General features: G+C 45.7%; 1 protein-coding gene across 2 annotated transcripts in view; it reads left to right on the top strand.

The window, feature by feature from the left end:
• The window catches only part of LOC120894201 (autotransporter adhesin BpaC-like), a 97,035-nt gene that overhangs the window by 6,235 nt on the left and 66,760 nt on the right, over nucleotides 1–24,040 (top strand). For both annotated transcript variants that reach the window (XM_040296649.1, XM_040296650.1), the window contains exon 3: nucleotides 733–855. In XM_040296649.1, coding sequence (XP_040152583.1) covers nucleotides 733–855 — 123 coding nt within the window. The remainder of the gene's footprint in view (nucleotides 1–732; nucleotides 856–24,040) is intronic.

Raw genomic sequence — 24,040 nt, 5'->3', positions numbered from 1 at the left:
GGTGAAGTAGCTTGATGGGGGGGAGGCAGAGATCTTTTAGGGCGGTGCTTGGAGGATCAACTATCGTAAGGTTTCGTTTCCTTTTCGGGGTTGTTGGTTCAGTACCAGATGGTATAATATTATGGAAACGTTTTCGGACCTTAGGTCCGTGTCTAGCAATTTGAATGTGGCTTTTTGATTTATCTTTCAGAGCATGAAGCCATACAGATGTTGGGAACTTCCTCAATTTTATTAATTCTGAGTGTAAAAATCGCAGTTAGTGTTACGGTCGGATCAAATCAGATCTTTCAGAAATTCCGACAGCTAGCGCTAACTTCTAGGTTCTATTCGGGATAGCATGAAACCTCTCTGAAATCTCAGAATTCAGTAGAAGCAGAATATTATGTTAGGATGAATATCTGGCAAGTATTGTTTTAATATCTTCAGAGTTTATTTGTATTGTTTTAATATCCTATTCATTGTTTTCCATAGTTTTTGGTTGACGTTCAATTTTTTACATTGATAATATCGAGTAATGTTGTCTAGAACATCTTTGAAGTTATTACTGCTCATAAACACCATCTAATGTATGATCTTCCCAGAATTTGATGAACAGATCTCGTCTGGACGAGTTGATAGTTGAAAGGCGCGAATTGTCCGGGATCTGCACTTCAACATTAAAGATCTTCAAATTCCTCCAAATTCTCTTCATTGAACGACCGTTTAACATGTTGCTTCGTTTTGTCTTTGCAGGAAATAAAATCAGCAAACAGCAGCCCCGCCAAGCGGTCCCTCACGCTCAAATCGAACGGTGGCACACTCGGCGGGCGCAAATCCATCGAAGCAAACGAAATAGAAGTTTTGCGTCTTCGCAAGGTAAGAGATCGTCGAACCATTTTTCTGTACCTCCTCATCACACATTTAGGTTTCTGCCTTTTTGGCCGGCGTGAACGTCGTGAGCAACACAAAACAAACACACAGCAGCACTTAGCCGTTTATCGTGAAAGCATAAACCAATCTCTCTCTCTCCTCCCTTCTCTTGCCTGCCACTCGCTTGCTTACGCAATGTTAAATTATTTAACGATAACAGCTGAAACGAATTAATTGAAATCGCCATCTTCTCTCTTTCTCAGTGGGTCGATTTCTTTTCGTTTTTCTCTCCCTGTTTGAGTGGCTATTTTGCACTCCCCCGTGATACCGTGCCATGTATCTTCGACACACACACACATGTACACGATCAGCATAATATGTTGCCCGATTGTTGTTGTTGTTATGCGATTATCGCTCGGTGGCCACGCCACCCCAACCTTGACACGATATCCGCGATTGTCGAATTATTTGTTTTGCTACATTTGTCTGCTCCTTTTTGTTGTTGATGTTTCCTATTTCTCGCTGTTAAATTAGGCATTTTCCACACTCGTTTCATATTCCATGCGTTTGCGAGCAATTGATGAATGGTTCTTTTTTGTTGTTGTTTTGGTTTTGGAACTTTTGCTGATCGTTTGCTATCGCTCAACGACGCTGTGGAGGCGGTTACACTGGGACGCCGGCCCCATACGTAATGGATGAGGGATGTATTAGAAATTGAGTGCTGTGGTTGTGCGTGTGTTTTTATTATCATTGGTTTTGTTGTGTTTGCTTTTGCTGGTCACTTTTCAAGATCGTCTTAGGAAATCGTAGACGAAATTACGCGTGTTATACGATTACGAAGTTCAATTTTCACCCGCTGTAGAAGTATGGGTGCAGTTGTATCGTATTTCTCGTCCATCTCTGAGAAGCGCGCAGAGGAAAAACGGCATCACATCTGAGGGGAAAAAAAAACAATGTCAAAGCGCAGGTATAGTGAGGCACGAAAAGCGGAGTGCTGAAAAAGCACACATTTTTCACGCCACCAGCTACCCAAAAAAACACTGCCGGTGGACGATTTTCCGATGCACGGATTCACGGTCCACTAGCAGCGACAGGAAAGCAGAAAGAGGCTAAAGCTTGATAGAAAAGCGCTGGGACGGGTGTGGTAATGAACTAGCAATTAAGTAATTTTTGAAGAGCCACATGTGGCAGGAAAGGCGAGAGAGAAAGAGAGCAAAAAGACGAATTTGCACGTTGACGCCTAAAAAAAGTTCGTTCCACTAACGTCGCTCTCCGGCTCTGCGTACTATTTCTTCGGAAAGGTTTTTTTCTCTCGATAAAAACGCAGAAAAAAAAATCCGTAAAACACTCAAAGGCAAATCTTCCTTTTAGCCGCGGTTGGCAATCACCACCACCACTGGCTCACCGGTACCGTTGTTTGCGATTATCTGCGGGTGATTTATTTTTCCACGCCTGTGTTTTTTTTTTGGGCTACTTTCTTACGGTAGTTGGTTGTGGTGGTATCGTCGTAATTTTGGGGGCAGTTTTTCGCCCATCCCTTGCTAGCCTACTACTGTCTATCTTTCTGTGTGCCGGAAAATGCGTACCAAGAGACTGTGTGGGGGTGCAACTAAATAAAAAAAAACACAAAAAGTGCGTTACAACGCGCCCGTTCCACTTGGTTCGAAGAGTAGTGGTGCCAGTTTTTTAAAAATGAAGGAAGTGGCACAGTTTTGGGCTTCTAACGACGGTTCTATGCACACCGAAACGCACGCTTCCTAGAAGGGAACTGTTTGGCTGCCCCGGATGGTCATCGTTATCGTGTTTGACATCTGCATTTTTAAAAGTGTTTTATAAATCGCATTTCAAAGCAAACGTGTTTTACCTGTGTGGACGATGATATACAACGCAAACGGAGCTTTAAATGAGAATGTTTTTGAGTGTTTTTTTGTTTGTTTGTGTGAGACTTTGTTTGAAGGCCAGTAAACATCCGGCCCGACAGAGATGCGTAGCTACCTCATTCGATTAGGACCTTGCGATCATCGATTGGATTTATTAAAAAAAATCAATGTGATAGTGGGGAACCTCCACCAAGCGAAAATGAAAAATCCCTTTCGAATGCGTCTGCGTGTAAGGGTGGCATTTTAATTTTCAATTCGCCCCACCAATAATTGGCCGGTGGAAAAGTTGTGTTTCGCTTGGTTTTTACGAAATTTGCGCCCACTTATTGAAGCTTCGGTATTTTTTTTATTATTTTGGTCTGTTTTTTTGTGTGTTGGTTGGTGGACAGCGTTTAATCATAAATTAAACCCTTCATTGCGTACCGTGGCGTTGGTATGGTGATAATTTATGCCATATATACCCGCTCGTGTGTGTGTGTGTGTATCATTAGCTGGTGCAATAAATCAGATTGTGAGTGACAGGCCGGTGGCCGAGGAGCGAGCTAGCTGGCCCAGGAAGTGGAAGCGGAAAATTTGAACGATCCGGATGAGTTTGCGATACCCAGCAAAAGAAAAACGATGGTGGTGTGTGGTTGTGCCGCAATTTTTCGGGTAGTGGTGCTTTTAATTAAAAACACAAAAAAATAAAACTTGCGACTAATAAATAAGTTTTACCTCACCACTATCGCGCACCGAGCGTCGAACGCTTTGAGGCTTATTGACCTTCGGTCTCGGTGGAATCGAAAATAAGTTCTATGTTTCCCTATGTTTTTCTTTTGGTGTGGCTGGTGGTGGCCGATGCCCACGCTGCTTCGGTGTCGTTTATAATTGAATTGATGTTATGGTTCAACGCACGACTAACTATACGCACTGTGACTGGACGAGACACCCTAGTTTGTATGCGGAAACTGGCGCAATCCTTCTAGAGCGGGCTTCCTCTGTTTGGTTTAGGGTTATGATGGATGGGTTTTTGTATTCATAAAACTGTCCATACAAACACCTCGTTTGTCGCGTAACTCACCGTTTGTAAGTAGGTTTGGTATTTTAAAGTAGCAGTAGTTGCCAACCGTTTTTTTTTTGGCTGAAGATGCTCTCTGCGGTTGTTTTGTGGCCCAAATTATTGATGCAGTCAGGCGTTGGCACCGTTTCCGATGTACTTCTGGAAATATATTCAATTGAGTTTCTTGTCTAAAATAGAGCCTGTTTTTGGTGCAATATTTTAAGGCAGTCAATAGGGTTCTTACTTTTTCATTTTGTGTGGTTCAAGATTTGCCAAAAACTTGCAGACGGTTCGTCTGTGATTACTGGCGCCAAATTCTTCTGAATACGTAGTACTGACTGGATTTCCTTTCATAGTTAGTGCATGCACTCGTTACGTTCACTTTATATCCTGTAGCCTGGTGTAGTAGAGCATTAACAACGAAATGAATTGGAGTCCAGCCGGTATTAATCAGGCAATGCCTTAGACTGTCCATTTGTTTCCTCTCCAAATGTCCTAACAATAAATAATGCTTACCGTCTCAATTTGAAAGGAAGAGAACATCGAGAGCTCTGGAGGGAGACTTTATGGTAATTTAACAGCCAACCGCCGGATTCGCTTACCTTCGTTCCCACGGGTCCCGGTTTTGTACAATTAATCGTCGGTGTCCGTCCGTCCCCTCTTGACACAAAGTGAGATCGTTTTGTGTGATGTCCTTGGCAAAGGGTGGTCTAGACACAGTCGTCGGCCGGTCGCTGGTAGTTCCAAGTTGTAGCGCTAGTCTTCGCTGCTGCACCTACTACCCCAATACCAGCACCGTGTAATAAAAACCTTCTATTTCGAGTGGTTTTAAGTGTGCCCTAGCGTGGCGTGAATGTTAAGCGGGCGCACAAATCTAGAAACTAGAAAGTAGCAAATGACCTCCCGTGTCGTCTCGAGTTGCTGTGTACGATGTAACGAGACACAGCACAAAACATGGCAAGATTACAGGCTGTCGATGGGTCCTTCGGACGCTGGCACTTGTTGTTTGTTGGTGCAATAGAATCGGACTCCTCGATGGAGGAGCCATGTGGAGTTACAGGGCGCAGCGGTCCAGCGATTGAGATCGAAAGGGCTCACACAGCGACATTAGATAAATTGCTGTTGCACGCGGTTTGGCAGTGGCTTCTCAGGCTCGGGACTGCTACCTAGCACCCACACCCACTTGCTGCTGCTGCGGCCCACGGATTTTCGTACATTAATGAACGTGAATGGGATTTGGCCACCCGCCAAACGCTTCCTCCCTCCCCCTTGGCGCAGGTGGAATTCGAACATCATCGTGTACCATTAAAAGGGGCGTACTCCTCCACCCCAAAGATTGTCCGCGAAACAGATGCCGTTTTGGTATTTGATTTCGTAATTAAGTCGTGGCAATCGATGAACGTCCAGCCCTCCCAGCACGCCTTTGCACAAAGGGCGAGACATCTTTCGAGCTTTATTGCTGGGTGTGTGAGCATACTGCTAGGGTCATGTGTGTTTTCTAGACTGTTACCGGTACAGCTCTGATGTCTGACAACGTTTAGAAATTGCGAAACATTGGAGGCAATGGGGTAACTACTATAGGGACTCGTGAGAGGCGCGCTTCTACCGCACACGTCATCACCGAGCGGCACAAGATCTTGATCGTTGCGGTTCAAGATTCTGGCTCGCGTATGGTCACGCTCCACTGCAGACCAGAGTGTCTGTCGGTGGAGCTTATACGCTGGTGTGTGTCTCTCCTCTCGGCACAGGGAAGCCAAACGATGGCGATTGTGAATCGCTCCAAGAAACAATGTGCCGCTTTTTTGGGTGTGCGGAGGGTGCATCTGGTAGCGGTATGGTGTGGAGGAGTACCTGTCGTCGTCTTCTTGGCAAGCACAGGTGAAATCAGTGGAGATGGCAGTATATGGCACAGAAAGCAGGGTTTCAGATCTAGGTAGAATAATGTAACTGAAATTTGTTTGGATCATTAGGTTGAAAAGGAATTTTAAGGATGGTATTGTTTATCTTGTAGAGCGTTGAACTTCAACTGTGTGAAGAATAGTGATGCACGAAATTAGTAGATCGTAAATTAACGTGTTTATTGTTGGAGGCATAAATGGCGAAGTCTAGATGTTTGCTTATATCTTATATTGAACATACTTAAGCTCTTTTAGACTTTTTAGGACTTTCGCTGGATATTATGTTGTTTTTGCTATACACTATAAACTCCTGATGTCGGGAATAGGTAGCAGACGTCTCACAGATATTATTTCCTGGCAAAAACAACATCTGGTTTGATTATCATTCTCGACAATTTCTAATAATTGATCATTTTTTTAGGTTCTAGGTTTTAGAGATGTTAACATTATTTTTTGGAATAGCAGTCTTTTGAATTCCTGAGTTTATAACACGAACGTATTCTCTAGTAATAGCAATCTCTTCAGTATCTGAGATAATAAAGCAAGATTATAGAGCCTTTGAATATTTAATATTTTGGAATACTCTGCCTTGGCATACTATACAAAATTTAAAGTTCTTTATTCGTTGGGCCCAATATCATGATGTGGAATACCACCATAATTCTCCCTTCAGACATTTGCACAAATTGCAGGGACAACGTGATCATAACTCCACAACACATACATACGCATGCACGAAGAAAGGGTAGAACAAACGCGAAAAAAGTACGAATGAAAAAAAAACCAACCCCATTCTTTCAACCGCATTTGGGCGGCGGCTCCCGTTGGAATTTCGCTCCGTGTGTGCGTGTATCGAGGGTGGGGTGCTAGCTTCTGCACTTGGGATAGTCACTGGCCAGGTGAGCTTTGGGGACCAACCTTTCCCTTCCCGCTACTGCTGCTGCTGCCCTTCACACTTGCCTTTGCCCTCTTCCCAATGTTTTCCGTCCCCCCCCCCCCAACTCTTCGCTGCGCGGAGTAATGTTTCACGACAGTGAATGTTCGCTGATGCGCATCGATCTGTGTCGAATTTGATTTCGAGATAGGCTTAGCTAAACAACGAGCGGAACGTCGTTCGCTGTTGCGTGCGCGTGTGTAGGAAGGAACGGGCTGCTATCATTGCATACTTCTGAGCATATGTGTGTGTGTGTCTAGTGGGGGTGGGGAATGTGCATGTGTGAGTATGCGCTCATATGCCGGCGAAAAACATCACACACATGCATTGTGCATCGCACATAAATCAGTACACACTGCGTGGACTTTTCTGAACTGTTTTTTTCTTCTATTTTATCAAACCAAATTGCATTTGATGTGAGTAAATGTTGGTGCGAGAGCGATCGGCGTGTGCATGTTGTGATCGTACGGGTGTGTGCGTGTGTGTGTGAATGCATGTGCGCATCGCGCAAACATTCGAGACAGACGCGCGCACACAAAGTGTCGAAAACTTTGCCAACGCGCGCCAGCTGTGTTGTGTTTGGCTTTGGAGCGGTGGCCAGAATTACAATTTCGCTTGAGTGACTCCTCGGGAGGGTGCGCGCGCACAGTACGCCGATTTCATCAACAACCATGGGTGGCCGGCCGACGCAGCGAGAAGGGTCCCTTTACTGCTCTATCGCACGGTAGCAGTATCTCGTCTACCGCTGTGGCCACTCTACGGTAACACCGAAAAGAAAAACAGCGCCTGGTTTACTGCTGTGTGGTATCAACACATAACGCACACTGACATACAGAAGGGTGTGCCGGGGGTTTCCGTGAGTACCGTATTCGATGTTGATACAGATTGTTTTAGCGTGAAGACAAGCACGTACGTGTGAAACACCTGCCCCTATGGTGGAGAGCATTGGGTAGTGTGCTGTTTTTGGTAGTTATAATCATCACACACCAGTATGGCAGCGTGATATGCTGGGTGGAATTAGCTATTTATCATCCTGAGCACGGTGGAGCTTCTAATCGTTGCATAACAGGGTAGCTGAATTGGAATTGTTCTGTCAGTAGTAACTGAGAAGTAACTAAATCTAAGCCTTGTTCCATAATTTTCATTTGGATCATTCCTATTCCAGTAGCAATGATTCCTACGTTGTTTACTTAAAGCTTAAAAAATACATTGAGCTCAACTGAGCTGACGGAGGAGAGCTCATTGAATATGTGGAATTACAAAGAGTTCACAGAGCTGTATTGAGTTTAAAGAAATACGGAGCTACCTTGAGCATATAGGATCTGATTAAAATTCAGCTTGCAGAGCTCTAATTAACTTTCGGAGCTTCATTCAGCGTACTGACGTTCATTCAGAATGCGGAGCTACATTAAGAGATCAAAGCTATATTTGGCAAACGGAGCTAAATTGAGCATTCACAGCTATATTGAGGTTACATAACTACATTGCGCGTGTGGAGCTACATCCAATGCGTGGAGGATCTTTGGAGTGCAGAGCTATAGGAGCTCTGTCACGTTTGGATTTTGATCGAGTAGATGTTTTCTTCTTTTTGAACCGAACTATTTAATACAACAACAATCGCTACATTATTCATGTACATCAATTTTATGGAATTTCTCCTTACATTAGTCGGTTTTAGTCCTTCGAGCCTGATTATTCTGGTTTCTCATATAGAGTCGCAGTAGGCTACGCCTCGTGATTGGTTACAAGGGCTGTAGTAATCTCGAAAGGCCTGGTGGTGGTTTCCTCATGACATCTCCAATTCACCGATGAATGTTGCTGAAGGATTTTGTAAGATGAACTTTGTCTGACTTATGCGATTTTCTGATGGGTTATAAATGCTCCCTAGTTGGGGACGTTTGATGCTGTGTTTGACACGAGGTCGACTTTTGCGTTTAAGAACATTTTCATTGATGTATTGCAATGGGACGTGATGTTTAAATGTGCAAACGTGATTGCAAAAGCATGTACCAAACAAGATCGATTAAACCTTAAAAGAAGAATGAATCGATGCAAAGAAAGTAGCCACAAACATTACTTTACCTTCATGTTCCATTTGTTTCCAAAAAGGTGGTAAAAATGTATGACATTGAATGCGAAAGAAATGGTGCATCGCAGCGTAGAAGGAAAGGTTCGCAAAAAAACATTACCCATGTATGACGGAGTGCTGGCACTAATCGCGTTCGCATGTTGCAGTGTGCGAACTGATGCTCGCAAATGCTTGTCTGGGGCCATTTCTGTTCCGACAACAACAACAATAACAACAGCAACAAAAAATCCCATTAGAAAGGGAACGCTAAGTATGGAGATGATGGACCGAAACAATCGAAAATTGGACAAAAAGGTCAGCACCTTTGATCTCGATTTCGAGCACCACGACACGGTAGGTACGGTAAGCGCCCTCCCCCAAAACCACCCCACATACGTACTCCTCAGCCCAAGCATCAACCGTTGAGGATGCAGCGCGCTCGGTCAGCGCCAAATTGATGGTCGATGTAATTTGTGAAGCCGTTGCGTTCGGTGTTTCGGTGAAACAATTCGACGACTTTGCCACCACCTCCACCCCCCCGATACGTGTGGTCACCTAATGTGCGAACAATTTTTGCGCTTAAACGTCCGCAAAGTACCACCATCCCCCCCCCCACACACACACACACCCCAGTAATCGATTGATCGATTTGAGCGCGCACGGAACTGTTTTGCAATGCAGGAGCGCGATGCAGCAGAAGGCAGAAGGGGGAGATGTGTACTATTGGCCATTTTGTCCGTCGGGGTGAGTTGATTGGCACCGGTGGCCTATGGCTTCCTGAGCCGATTTCGGAAGACGGGGAGGGAGGGTAGTTTTGGTGGCCTAAAAGGAGCCATCATTTCTGGTAACGATCTTTTCCTCCATCAATCAGGAAGTGATTGTTAAGCGAAGAGCAACGGGTTGGGGGGCGCGAGCTCTGAGCTTAATGACCATTTAGCCACATTTCGGAGTCTATCGTAGTTTCGCAGACGGGGGGGGGGGGGGGGGGGGCGGCCCGACACACAGCTCCTCTTCTTCCTTTCTTTCCGCCTTTTTCTAAATCGACACGTTTATTTTTTCTCTTCAAAACATCCTCATCGTGTGTTCTGTGCTGCTGCTGGCTGAAGGGGGGTTGGTTCGGTTAAAAGGCGGAAGCAATGAAGAAGGTGGGTTTTGGGTGGGAGTGTATCTGCTAGCCATTAGTTGAAAGTGTGCAGTGCAAAGTCCTCTTTAGTGTCATGAAAATGTTTTAAAAGGCTAAACTAGTTTTACGCTTCTTGCCATGATTATCTCGTTTCCCTCCTTGAAAAAAAAGTATTATACTTTACCTGCCCCGGTTTCCTGGTGGGAAAGAAAAAGCTCACGTTTGACCCCCCGTGCACAACAGCATCAGCAACAAATTGGCACACACACACCATCGCTCCAGATCCAGCCTTTCATTAGCCAATCGTTAAAGCTAATCTTTCGATCGCAACTTCCTACCACCGCCGTCTTGGTTTCGGCTTCGGTAGCAGCAGCATTGTATCCAATTTTGTGTTTCCTCCTGAATTATTATGACCGGCGCCTGTTTTGTGTGTGTGCGTACGCGGTTGCGTTTTAGTTCAATCGATTTGTGTGTGCTGTGTGTGCCTTTTTGTTACCTTCATTTTAATGTACCATGGAAAGCCGCGGGTGCTGTTTGTTGCAAAGAAAAAAAAAAACAGGGCGGAGATTGAGATTTGGGGCCATTATCGATGGGAAAAGCAAAAATATTTAGGTCCCTCCAGCCAGCCAGCCAGCCAAGCCCGTTCGTCGATGGCCTATTTCAATCTGGCGTTTTAAAAAAGTAGTAACTGAATGAATGTGTGACGTAAAATGGCCCGCGCGAGTAGTGAGTTCCGGTGTGTTGCAGACATTATTGTTGTGAATGGAAGGAGTTGGTTGCAAAAAGGGGCAATTTTATTAACGAATGAGGTACGCCTTACTAAACGAGATTTACACCCAACAGGAGAAGATGTATTTTCTTATCTTAGATGCTTTTAAAACGATCACGATGGGATAAATGGGAGTGTTTCCTCTATTATTCTATTAAGACCGCACACACACACACACCGTACGTGTGGTTATACAATTTAAAAGATTTCATTAAACCGCTGACGAGACACAAGCAAGCGAGGTTTTGATTTGGGAGCTGCACAAATGCAAAAGTTTTCAAAGGTCCTCCCGTCCTCTGCCTAAACAACCGGATTGTTCCTTTTGTGCCTGTGTGTTCTTTCTACCGGGGCGTGAATTCGTCGCGCGCGGACTTTTATCTGCAATGCGCAGGGCATTATAAATTCTGCACATGAACTTTCGGAGGCTTGTTTTTAGTATTTTAATGATTTCTCTGTCTCTCGGTGTCTGTGCGCTGTGGTTGTCTCGGAATTCAGGGTCGTTTGTCAGCACCGTTTTGGGGATTAGAAACTCCTGGATATTTGAAGGAGAAGGGTAGGAGAGCATGGCAATATTTGCCTGAATCCGGGGACTTTTGGTGTTTAGCTTCAGGTGTGGTACATGTAGAATATTGGGTAAAAGATGAGCCAGGAGTGGAACATTCATGGTAAAGCAACGTAGACCAAAGTGAACTTAAAAATCCTGCTTATGTGATAACATTAATTTCTGATATCTACATAAAAAACTGAACATTTGCTTATCGAGAACTTATCAAGTTCTTCAAGTGTTTTTTTTCCTACCATTCCATTAGAAAGACTACAATGTGTTGACAATTTCCCCCCAGATTTTTGATTTTCTACTGGTTATAGAGATTGATATCAACATGTTTGTTTTATTTAGAAAACATAAACGGTCAATAAATCGCTGAGGAGATTCAAACATGTGTGAGAAACTGTAAAAAAAACTACTAGCACAAATTGATGTTTGGGAAATGCTAAAAAAACCTGGAAAATGTAAAAGATATTAACATAAAACATACACTTCATGTGCTGATTGATTCTTTGTTTATATGATTGCAATTAATATTGAACCAATATTTGTTAGAAACAAATCAAGTGTGCCGCGTTGACTAGCAACTAAGCTATGAGTTTTGAACGGTATCTCGAACCAAAAATGGCAACATCCCCGTCGTGGCGAAGTGTAGACCAATGTGGAAAATCGCTCAAATCATGAATGATTCATCCACCCGACCGGACGAGAAAGAAAGGCAAACCATTCATGTGTATATTGCCGTTGTTTGGTGTGCAGTGTCTGGTGTAGATGTTTTTTTTTTCTATTTTGTTTCGGTTTTACTTCCAACACAACCTCCACACACATATCAATATCGTCGATCTTTGGTCAGGCAGGCGCGAAAACAGTGGGCTGTTAGGAAGCAAAGAGAGTAGTCAGGCTTATGTAGTTCAGCCTCCGGGCCAATCAACCTGCTCTACGTCCGATTCGGCCAACTCCTATTCCTTCTCCTCCCCCTGTTTGCGTGAGTAATGTTTGCGAAAGTAATTAAGTAGGTGTGTGTGTGTGTGTGGGGGGGGGGGCAGGCTGGTGTAAGACGCCTGTGCAAGATCTTGGGACTTAATCAATGGAGCTGAGATGCGTACGCCCGTATTTACGGGGTGTGTGGTCAATGAGCTTGTGTAGTAAAGCAGAAGATCGGACCCATCGATGTGCATATCTTTATGTGTGTGAATGAACTGACGTGTTTGTGTGTTTATTGGTGAAACAGGCGCAACAGAAACACTAAACCTACGTTTGGGAAGAAACACGCAATCACTTGGATCAGCAATCGGGTTTGGATCCGGAAGTGAAGAAGAGAACTACACCAGGAGTAGGAGAGGATGAGGTGCAATAAAAGAAATATTAGGCGAGATAACATCTTTGCCACAGCTCGGCAGGGCAGGTCCAGCTTCTTCCTACATATGCATCCGTGACGGCGCTCGCGATCCAAGGTTCCAAGCGCCACAATCATCGTAGGAAGAGGTCTGCTGGTACATCAGGGGGAATGCCATGTGCAAGCATCGCTAAGGGTGTCCCCCCGTCAAGTATCCCATTCCGTGAGCGCACGCGCGCACGCGAAAGATATGACCGTTTGGAGGAGTCACCCGACCGGTTTCGTTCTTGGGTCGGCGAAAGTAAGCGATCAGGCGTTATGTGGTATAGGGTAGGAGGAGGAGAAGGTGGAGGAGTATCACTGGTGCACCACAGTGAAACCTCCACCAAGTGAACATCTCACTTCCTGGTGGATGATCCTACAAGTAGTTGATTTTCCGGCGGCCAGAAGCGTAAGCCGAGTGGCCATCGAGAGGAGAGCAAACACCATCGAGCAGCGGATGATCGCGTGCGTGATTGCGTTGCGTGTTGTGAGTGGAGGAGGGCTGATGCTCAAGCGCTAACGAGAGCATCATTGCGCGTCGAAGAACTGGCCCCTGTACCATACCAAAGCCTTGCAGGGCAAGAAAAAGATAGGTCTATTTTTGGGTTATCTGAAGTCCTCAGAGTTGTACCCTCTCCTAGCCAGGTCTCGACCCGATTCAGAACGTTGAAGTTTGAGTGATTTCCAAAAGCGTATAGCAGTACGCGACGACTTGGCACTGGCACAAAGTTTATGTCCAGTGATGTTTTATTGGATGGAGCGGAGCACAGATCAAGAACTCTCAATGGGAGCAGGAGATCTAGAGATTGATTTAAGATCTCGTTGTTGTTTTTACTACCAAAGAGTATATCTTATAACGGAACGGTTTTTTATAATGCTTGAACATTCCCGGCGGAATGTTGTGATGTCTTTGGATGCATCTTCCGGCATTGGATTTAGCTCGCTCTCGGAGCTAAACAAGGGATAAATATGGCGTTGAAAAGTGTGTATGTGTGTGTGTGTGTGTGTGACTCTGCTTTAAGCCTCCACGGTTTTAACCTCGTCTTTCCGTCTGCATCTGCAGCGGCGGTCGCGTTGGCAATGTGTCAAGCTATGCGCCTGTCAGGAACGTGCGGGCCAAGATGCGACTCTCCACCGTGCAGAGCAGAGCAGACACGCGATGCAAAGCTGCTTTGATGGGCAATAAAAAATCTATCGAACCGCATCGGTCAAAGGTGTGGGAAGGTGGGTGACGACGACCGTTCTGGTCTAATCTGTGTTCCCCCTTTGCCTCGTGGAACGATCGACCCGCGCTAACGACGACGACGAATGCCACGTGCCTGCTGCTGCTGCTGGTCCAGGTCTTTTCGACGCTCGAGAAGCCCATACGCGCGTCTGTGGCGTGGTCTGTGAAGCGTCTAAAATTGGGTTTGATTTGCTTGTTTGCTAGTAGTGCAAAAGCAAAGCTAAAAAGGTTGTGTTTAATCGATTTGAAGAAAACGACACGAGCAAAGTTAAACTGAACCCAAACGTATACAACCATGCTCAAGAAAGAAGGATTGAAGTAGCGATTTTAGTTACGGTTCTAAGCGTTGTTTATCCCATTTATATTGGGCGAGAGTCACATTGGAAGTTGGCTGACCGACCACGGGTGCATGTTACATTATTGTTGTGTTGTGTATTGAAAATGACTTCATAACACGTGCCTGCTGCCCACCCCGGCGGTCCTATTGCCATTTATTTTTCGCATAAAGAATATTTGTACGACCGTTTTGCGCTACAGATGTTCCGTTTCTCGCTTGCTGCATGCGAAATTGTTGCTGTCGGTTACTTTACGACTGAAGCAGTCAGCCATTGTGCATTGCTTGAGAAATTATGCCAAATGGTGTGTACACACTTTGCTGTAAATGTGTTGCGACCTTTTGCAAATGTGTTTATTTAGGAGATTCTGTGGCAGCGTTAGTATGGAACCCCAGCTGCACAGTGTTTCAAAATGACAGATTCACCGCGCGCTGCCTTCAACACAAAGAATGCCAAACGGAATCCAAAATGGTGTGAAAAGTAAAACGAATTATTTGAGTCATTACGTATGTGGCTACAAAGGGCGGCGTTCACAAGAATAAGCAAGAATGGGTTTTCCTTCTTACCGTAGGCAAAAAAGCATCATACTTAATACTTGTATCTTTATTTTTATTTCATCTATACAATCACAATGTCTCTTGGGAGGAAAGGAGGTGCAAATTGATGATGGTTTTATCTATTTTTCGCACGTAATACCGTTCAGGTTGCGGAGAAAAAAACTGCCAAACAAACTTTGAAATCAGATAATCAGCAAATTGGGAAATCGTTCGTCTTCGTACTCTCGCGCCGAACCCCCTAGAGTTGGATAAGGTTCAGAAATTGGTCTGGTCGGTAGCTTGATAATAGCGCAAAGGATGATGTTGTTGTATTTGCCATTTTTCGGTAGCTGCATTGTTGAGCACTATATGTTTCTGTGTCTTCCTTTTCTCACCTATCGTCGTCGTCGGAGCAAAGTCGAAGAATGAGCGTTTCGGTGCCGGAAAACTTTACCATCACAACAACAACCCAATGTCTGGGCGCACATTTCACCTTCGCGAGCGGCGGGTGTGTGCTTTCGGTGAAGTTTTCTTCCGGTTTGATGATGTACCTCCGACCCATCTCACATCCATCCGTCTCTCTGTGCTCTGTCTGGCCGGTGTCTGGAGCTCCTTTTTGCTCCGGAGGTGTGAGGGTCTGTCTGTGTCTGGTCTGTAAAATGCTTTTCCAGTTGTCGCGGAGGGTTTGTCTGCTGCTGCGCCTTCTCGAAAGTCGGAAGTCACGTACACCACGTACCCGCTGGCGAGAGACAGTTCTTTGCTACTACTACTACTAGTTTACTGAATGTTGCAACTCATCAAGCTGTCATGACCCTTAACTTCTCCACAATGGCTGTCTTCGGGTACACAATGGACTTCCTTAAGATGGTTGCACGATAACACCGTGCTTGAACGACTGTAGAAACAATGGCACTGCTCGGCTCAACGGGTTTATTCAATCACTGCTTTCTGCTGGAATAGTGCTCCGCTCTAGAACATTTATTGACTTCTATGCAGACATGAAGGGGAAGATTTTTTTTCTACAACAACAAAAAAATATTTTTCAAACCATTCGTTGCATTTTCATCCGCTGCCGTGTGTGTGTGTGTGTTTGGCAGCATTTGACAAGTGTTCATAACTGGGATGGTAACATAAATAGGACCAGGTCATACCGCTGGATCAACGGAGCGGGAATTCCATCTCCAAAACCGACCTAATACAACCCGGAACACGATGATCATCATCATCATCATCGCAACTCCCCTCCCTGTGTCAGTGGCGTTTATCCGACGGGCTGTAAAGAATTTAAATGAGATGCGGCGCCATTATTGTCACTGCGCCAAGACGACGTTTCTCGCAATGATTGGAGGGGACTTGGTGAGCACACGGGGCGAGAAATGCAGCGCATAAAATCCGTTGATGCGCTGGGCTAGAACGGCATCTGAAATGCTCTGGGAGCGCGCGCGGGCATGTGCGCGAGACGTCGCCAAGCAGCGTGCGTGCGTCGTGTGCGTGTCAAGAAGAAAGGCGTCGGCGGCAGCAGCAGTATATGTAGATCGTTGAATCATGCCACGGTCGTAGTCGGGTTGACAGTGTTTAGTGGTTGCTGATTAACAGCCGCATCCATCCTCAAGGGGGAAGGTAGAAGGGCGTTGCAACAAATACCCACCCACGACGCTGCTAATGCGGACGGAGTCGGACAGGTTTCTGGGAGGAGGAAATATTTGATCTGATTATCCTCCACGTGTTGTTCCGAACCGTCGCCTATGGGTGAGTGTATGAACTACGATGGTGATTCAAAACGAGCTATAAAAATGTTTTCTGGAATGCATTCTGGAGTGTATAAAGGGCGGTAGAAGGCTCCGATGTCTTGACGTTCCATCGCTTCAACAGATCATACTGTATCGAATGAAACTACCAAAGTGTGGTTATAAAATCAAGGTTTACTTACCGCAATGGCTCATTTTGGTGCAAACGTATTGGTTAGCTTACGTGAAATGCAATCTGCAGCTGGATTGAGAAACAACAGAAAGCGTTTAAATGACAGAAATAAACCTATATCGAAATTGCTTTTATTTTATTCGTTTGTTTGCTGATTTTTTGTCTGTATTTTTATCATTAATGCGTTTGGTTTTGGATAACCCTTTTAGTTTTTGTTCTAATAGCATTGCTTTTTCAATTGCCATTGCTAATTCTCTATGTACCATTATTCTAAATAAGCTTTCATTTTCTAGTTGTCTGTTTTATCTTAAAATTCGTTGTGCGGCTCACGTAAATTTTTTCCACACATCGTCGTTATTGTAATAAAGGTACATCATATGAAAATAAATACACATTTCATGATTGGATAGTTATCCTGCAACTATTTCACGCTCGAAATGTAGGGTGAGCAGTTTTCCTCGCCGACACACGGATATGCTATTTAACATATTTGAATAACAATAGATCGGTTGTGTTGTTATGCAAACGTACTACCGTCTGCCTGTGGACCCGTCTGCCGTCGTTTAAGCACCGGCAAGTCAGCCACTTGATGCTTTCTCCGGGGACCGACGACTGGACGACGCGGCAGGTCAACAGAAGCCGCTAAGATTTAATCTCACCGTCCGTCGCCCTCCCATCGACAGTTCTCCACCCTCTCGCGGTGGTAAGGGGGTGATCAGGGGGGGTTCGGCCCAGCGAATGGAAATGCTGAAGTACACTTTCGATCATTTAATAACACAACGCCCCCGCCGCCACACATTGGCCGTGTCCTCTCCCGGTGCGCTCTCACGTAACATCTGTGCCGTCTTGAGTGTGGGGGGGTTTCCTTTGCCTTCTGGAGCGCCTTGTGTTGCGGTTAGCATTCAACGGCGGCGCCTGTGGTTAGACGCTCTCGGTGGCCGGCAATGGGGGGCGCGCGTTCATTTGCAAGGTTTCGCGCGTCTTGAAAAGCAGGAATCGCCAACTTCCGACAGTTGAATGCAACATAACGCCGAGATAAACTATCTACTATAACCCACCGATCGACCAACCGACCGACCGACCGAACGACGACGACTGTTTGTCACCGTTTCGATACGGCGCCACCGCACGCGGTTGATTGCTGCCCTTAGCACACCCTCATGCTCTTGCATATGAATCTGGTAGGTTTGTATGAATGGGAAGTCGTTGTGTGCTGTGTGAAGACGATATTATGCAGTGATTTACCCGGGCTCCGTGAAATATGTTTGCTTGATGCTGTGAAAGTGAGATTGCTTTGGGAATGGAATAATTAGTAGCAATAAAGCAATTTAATGTTCTGTGTTTGCTTTCTGGCCAATTAATTATTATTCGTGTTCAAAGTTCAGGTATTCGACCTCTTTCTGAAGAACATCTTTCTGACCATGTCATTATAATTTCACCTGACTTCTTATAGGTTCTTGAGGATGATTCAGAGTTTAGGATCCTTTGTAATTATGTATGATTATGTGTCTTTGTGTATGCATTAGTGGTGTGTTCTCTGGACCTTCGAATCTGACTTCAATTCTAGTTATTGTTAGTTCGATTCCAACTTTCGCCAAAATTGGAACCACTAATTTCGCTCGGACACATTGCATCGGCCATGTTCGGCCGGCTACGACTCCGGCAGACTTCAACCTGACTCCGGAAAACTCCGACTACGGAAGACTCCGACAGTCTCTGGACCATTCTAGCCGACTCCAGATGTCTTCAGACGTCTTCAGACGACTCTGGATGACTCCAGACGACTCCGGACGACTCCGGACGACTCCGGACGACTCCGGACGACTCCGGCAATCTCTGATTTCAGCTGCCTTCGGATGACTCCGTATGACTCCGTAATGACTCCGGATGACTCCGAATGACTCCGGATGACTCCGAATGACTTCGGATGACTCCGGATGACTCCGCATCACTCAGTAAGGGTAAAACAATGTAGGAATAGTCTTGTACGATAACTTGAAACTTGAAATTGAAAATTTATTATGGGTCAAATTACAAGCAGGCAAATTGTAAGTCTTCTTAAACTTATTTTCCATTTTTTATTGTGCATTAGTAGCATAAGGTTGTGCTCGGTTTAAACCTTGCTTGGTTTTATTAGAAATATAATACGAATTAAAATAAAAACTGAAGGTCATTTGGGGAGACATCTCCGAAATCATTCCGCCGAGAACTGGCTTTTTTACTGTTAATTCTGTAAGATTGATTCCCGCAGCCTAGTACTTCACAATTTTCGCCTCCACAAGTGTTAGACAGGGTGTAAGAAACGCTCACACTCCAAAGGCCTGGCATGCTCGAAAGTAGCTGGAACTAACCATCATGTAATCGGTGGTACCGGCCTCTTCCCCCCATTCCACGACACCATCAGGTCAAATCATCCTAACGCCAAAACATTGATGCGCAGCGGCGGCGCTTCACCACTGGCGCGTTTCGACGGTGTCACGAATTCGATGCGGTCATCCATCCTTTACGGTGCGCGCAGTGCACGTCCAACAGAGAGTTCACAGGTTCACGATTAACGCGCGCGCGTATTGCCAGATTTTCCTCTCACATCCGTTTTCGACAACAGCGCGCGGACCGGCTACTACCGTAAAACCGATGGCGGAAAACCCTCACCGACGATGGGAGGGAGAAGCGTATCGATTTCCTTCGTTGTGTGTGGCGCGGAACAATAGAACAACTATGCGGCGCCGTCTTGTGAAAGTAAGCTTGGTGGCAGCGGTGGATGTGCAGGAAAGGGTTAGCAGGGCCGCGGGGGTAAATATTACAACACCATCAAGCTAACGATCGCCGCAGCGCCAACAGCAGCAACCGCCATGCCTTTTGTCGCGAGAGGTGAAGGAAGAGGATGAGTGGGAGTGGCAGCCGAAGGGAAGGGTGTTTGTTGTTGTCATCATTGGCCGGTCGTGGCGCTTCTGCCGTTAACGCTTCTTCGCCCCGGTAGTCGAATGATTACGGTAACACATCAACACACCGACAGGCCGATAGGTACGTGCGCGGTGTAAGATAGAAGGAGAAGAGGGTCTAGAGAGACCGGGTCTTCCCATAGGAAAAGTAAGTGGCTGCACCAACCTCTACACTCCGACGAACCTTCGCGATTCCACGATTCCGCGGACGCGCCTCATCAGTGTGGTTGTAGAGGCCGCGGGTTTTTGAGCGGAAAAACTTTTCCCATTAACACGACGGCTCGCTTCAATGTGCGACTCCCCCCCCGGATGAACGGTTTCCCTCTAATCTCTTGACCTCTGGCGACATTATGGCCAATGTTGCAAAGCAAGAGAGGGATACAGACACAACTTACAGGAAAGAGCGCAGGGGATGGTCGTCAGCGTGCGTTGTACGGAATGGGTAAGAAATGTAGGAAATCATTTACCGAAACATGTTGCTGTATCCATCCTCTCCCGTGTGCATCGTTTGCGTCTTAAGTTTAGCCAATTTCTCTTCTGCAACATGAGAGCTTTTCTTTGCTTCCCTGCGCTGTTACGGCCACCGCATCCCACCGAGCGCCGTTTAATTGAAATTTGATTAATCGTTTGCTGGCGAGGATTTATGCACACCGACGGTAGTATGCATCTGGGCCCGAAACATTAGTGTTGTTGTGAGCTTTGCGTTTTCTTGCTTTATCGGTAGTACGGTGCTGCCGGTCTTTTTGCTGCTGTGTTAGTCTATGTTGATTTTAGTAAGCGCTTGTTCCACATTGTTCCTGCAAGGAGGGGATTAACATTGCATCCGTATTGTGCACAGGCTGGCCTAACATGATGCTCGGCCTCGGCGAGGTTGGCTGGCGTTTTTCAACAACGTGGCTGTGTCACATAATTTTGAATGATTTATTTTAATGATACCTTCGGACGGCTATTTATCGAATCTCGATTGCTGTGTAAAATGGATGGAGTTCCTCCCAAGTGGCAAGCGGAGTTGCTTGCTTGCAAATTGTTTTGCCATAACTATTGAGCGATGGTAGAAATCGCAATTTGTGCTTAGGTCATTTTTACATCGTTATGCATTTTGTAATCAATTGCCTCACTGCGCAATGCGCACGGCCCACCAAAGAAGGTCAGTTTTGTCAGTGTATGAAAACGATCTCTGTACGATGGGAAGTGATGGGCAACAGATAATGGTTATTAAAAAACGTGGCTGTGTTTGGGAGTTTGTATTTCAAACTATCATGCGGCTGCTGCTGTGCTTTTCGTTGTGATGCAATCGAGATGTGTTTTCTCGTGCTGCAGCAAACAGCAACAGCGCCCTTTTATGATATGATATTCGTTTTATTAGGGGTTTTTAGTGTTTCGGGGGTTGCTGTCTCTGGAAGCCCTAGGCCCCTAGGAAGCCTAGACGAAATGGGGGTGTGTGTGTTGTTGTTCCCTATGTCGGTCTTAATCGACCATTGTTGTTATACGCTTCGGTGAGCAATCGTTTTTGGGGTGAAATTATTCATCGAGCTTCCTCTCCCCATCTCATGTCAAGACATAAAGAGTTGCTGGGCCTTTGCTGCAGCATACTGGAAGTTTAGTGCATAGTCGAAATGTAAAAACATAATTGATCGGATATTATTTAGCATAAATTATGCGGACGTGTATTACGGATTGTTCAGCGTAAACGTTATAAGAATGATTGCAGTGTTTCAAGTTTTCCTGGCTTATTGTAAAGGAAATGAAATTATGAATCGCTTTTGCTTTGGTTTCAAAAAGGGAATTTGTTAAAAGGTTGAGTTACCTTGAAAGAAAACTTATTTTTGGTGTTAAAATAAATTTTATAATTTAAGAGTGATGCTTAGAGCATATTGCATTCTTAAATTTTAGCATTTTTTGTAGCTTATCACTTATTTCTAGGCAAAAGTGCATAATTTGTGATGCTTTTTAACGAAATTTAAGGAATTAGCCATGTTTGTTGGGGCTATTTTGGCATTGCCTTTATCCCATGAACAAAACTAAAAAAATGGTAAAATTAAACTCCAAATTAATAAATAAAACGTTATCATAGTGTTTGATCATGCAGAACTTTCAACCCATCCAGCCAAACTCCCGGTGGAACAGAATCGTTGGGTGTGCTGCAAACGCCAAACATTCCCATGTGACCACTGCATAGAAAGGGAAGCCTTTTGGTGTGGCGTACCGTTTCACTTTTTATGCTAGAATTTTAAATTTCACCCTCAACGCTCTAGCAACGCCAAACCACGTCCACGAAGCGGACATTCAGGCAGCTGAAACAAAAAACGGGGGAAATTTACCGCTGGACAATTCCGTCGGACACGTTGTTATATAAGTTTGTGTGATGGGGGGATGGGAGGGAAACCGCACAGAACAGCAGCCACACTCTACTCCTGGTTGGTGTGCGCGCGCCCTGCCTGTAGTTATGAACGCGACGCGACGACGGTACACTGCTGCAGCAGCGTGTGTAAAAAATACACGGTATGCATAAAACATATCGCCCGCCCGTTTGAGAAGAGCTGTGGTCGTTTTGGTAGACACACGCAGACCCGCCAGGAAGGAGGGACCTGTTGTGTGGTGTGGTGTTCCGCAATAAGCTGAAATCTAGAAGGGCCTGTGTGTGTTTCATTAATTGTGGTCGGCCGCATAGCAAAGCGAGAAGGATCGGCTCCTCGGCTCGGTTGCTGCTGTGTCTGTTTCTCCTGGCGGTTGGGATTTGGGCTGCATTTAGGTGACAAGTCACGTTTAGAAGTCGTAAAAAGCAAAATGAAATTATCCCATGAATCAGTAGCAAATGGGTCGGCGCTGCTGTTCCGTGTGGTGGTGTGGAGTGTGGATTTTCCGTTGGAACATGATTTGAAATTTAAAAAAATCGGTACATCTTGCTTGGCGATCGTGAAAGGATCTTTAAGCCACCATCGAACGGCTTAAGCTGTGCTTTTTGATAAGGCTGTTCTCTAGTCCAGCGCTTTCTACGGGTGGCACAGTTTATCTTTAACGAGATGTTAGGTCATAAAACGACGTTAGCCTACTTTTCGCTGTTTCCAAGATGACAGCGGCGTCGCCGCCAGTTCGTGTGACCTCTAATCTTTTTTTTCTGCTTAGAGAGTGCGCACATGATGTAATGCAAATGATACATTCGGCTATGTTTTTTCTCCTCTATCTCGCTCTTTAGCTTCTTTACTCTTCCATAAAAGGTAACTAATCAAGCTAGGGTCTTTTTTTGCTTCAGCTCTAAAGCCAAACAGCAAACAGATGCCACATCCTTAGCGCACCATAAAAGTCTGCGAATAAAAGCTGCTCGAAAGAAAGAAGGGAGGCGCTTCTAACGCTCCTCTTCACAGTCTGTCCGGCATGTTTGCCTAATACGCCGCCCTAGCTTTTCGGGGTCATCCACTACATTCATGTGGATGCTTGTAAATCCTTCCGATGAGCTTGAAAGTGACTAATCGGAAAGTGACAAACGCCGCATATGTGTGCAACCTTCTCTCGGGTACTAGTTTGGGGAGTTGGGGAGTTGGGGAGCAATGGTTCCTTTGCCGATTCCGTCTCGAGATAAGTGTGTTTCTCATCGCTTGGCCACCGCCGCCGAAGATATGTTAGTGGGGCAGTGCAATAAATCGCCCCAAACGACCGCGTCCAGCCGCTTTTTCGGGGGTTTCGCGGGTTTCGCACATTCTCCGCACAGACTCCAAATATGGACCAATCTTTCTCGTGTGTGAGATGCGCGCCTAGAGGATGCTGTGCAATTGGCTGCTTGTGGGGATGGGGGGGGGGGGGGAAGCGAAAGCGAGGTCGCCGTCACCGCAATCTGGAATTGGGAGCAAATATCGGCATGAATGGAGGAGTGTTCGTCGCCTGCGCTTGGTCTTGCGACTTACGTTGCGGGGGGAGTTTTGATGAAGGTTTTCGAATAAATCGCAAAAATCAAAGAATAACCCCCCCTCTTCGTCTGCGACTCTTTCCCACGGAAGAGAAAGAAGAGAGGACACCGCCGTGGCTATGTTTAGCCCCCGATTCGTCGTACGGTGCCGGAATCATAAATTACATCGTGACCACCGAAGCGACGGACTGACCCTTCCTTCCTTCCTGCGAGAGCAGCGCGAGCATAGCGCACGGAAATGAGGCAGGCATTACACGTGCACAAACGGTAGCGAAAAGGTTTCTGCCGGTTTTCTTTCTCCTCTCTGCTGGGTGTGCTGCTCTGGTACGCTAATTTGCCCGTTTCTTCACGATCACGGCGATGCGGCGATGCAGTTGGAGAAGCAAAAGGGATTGAGAAATGTTCGGAGTATATGAGTGGTTTGGTGGTGTAGCGTTTTGAGATGAATGTCTTGATGGATGGATGACCGGCACGGTGAGCGGAATCGAACGTAGATCTTGTGAAAAGAAGACTGCACGTGTGCCAGGGAGAAGGTTATAGAAATTCTCTGCCCTTCCCATTGGGTCGATTGGTCCGAGCGCATTGGGGCAACGGGCATGTTACAATGTCGAAAGAGGAAGAACATAAATTTAGATACGATTTGTCTGGTCCGGGGGGCGTCTTTATGCGATGCTGTGATGTGTGGTGAGCGCC

The sequence above is a fragment of the Anopheles arabiensis genome, chromosome 2, assembly GCF_016920715.1.
Source record: "Anopheles arabiensis isolate DONGOLA chromosome 2, AaraD3, whole genome shotgun sequence".
Taxonomy (NCBI): domain Eukaryota; kingdom Metazoa; phylum Arthropoda; class Insecta; order Diptera; family Culicidae; genus Anopheles; species Anopheles arabiensis.
Note: the sequence above shows the minus strand (reverse complement) of the source record. Positions and strands in the feature narration are given on the sequence as shown.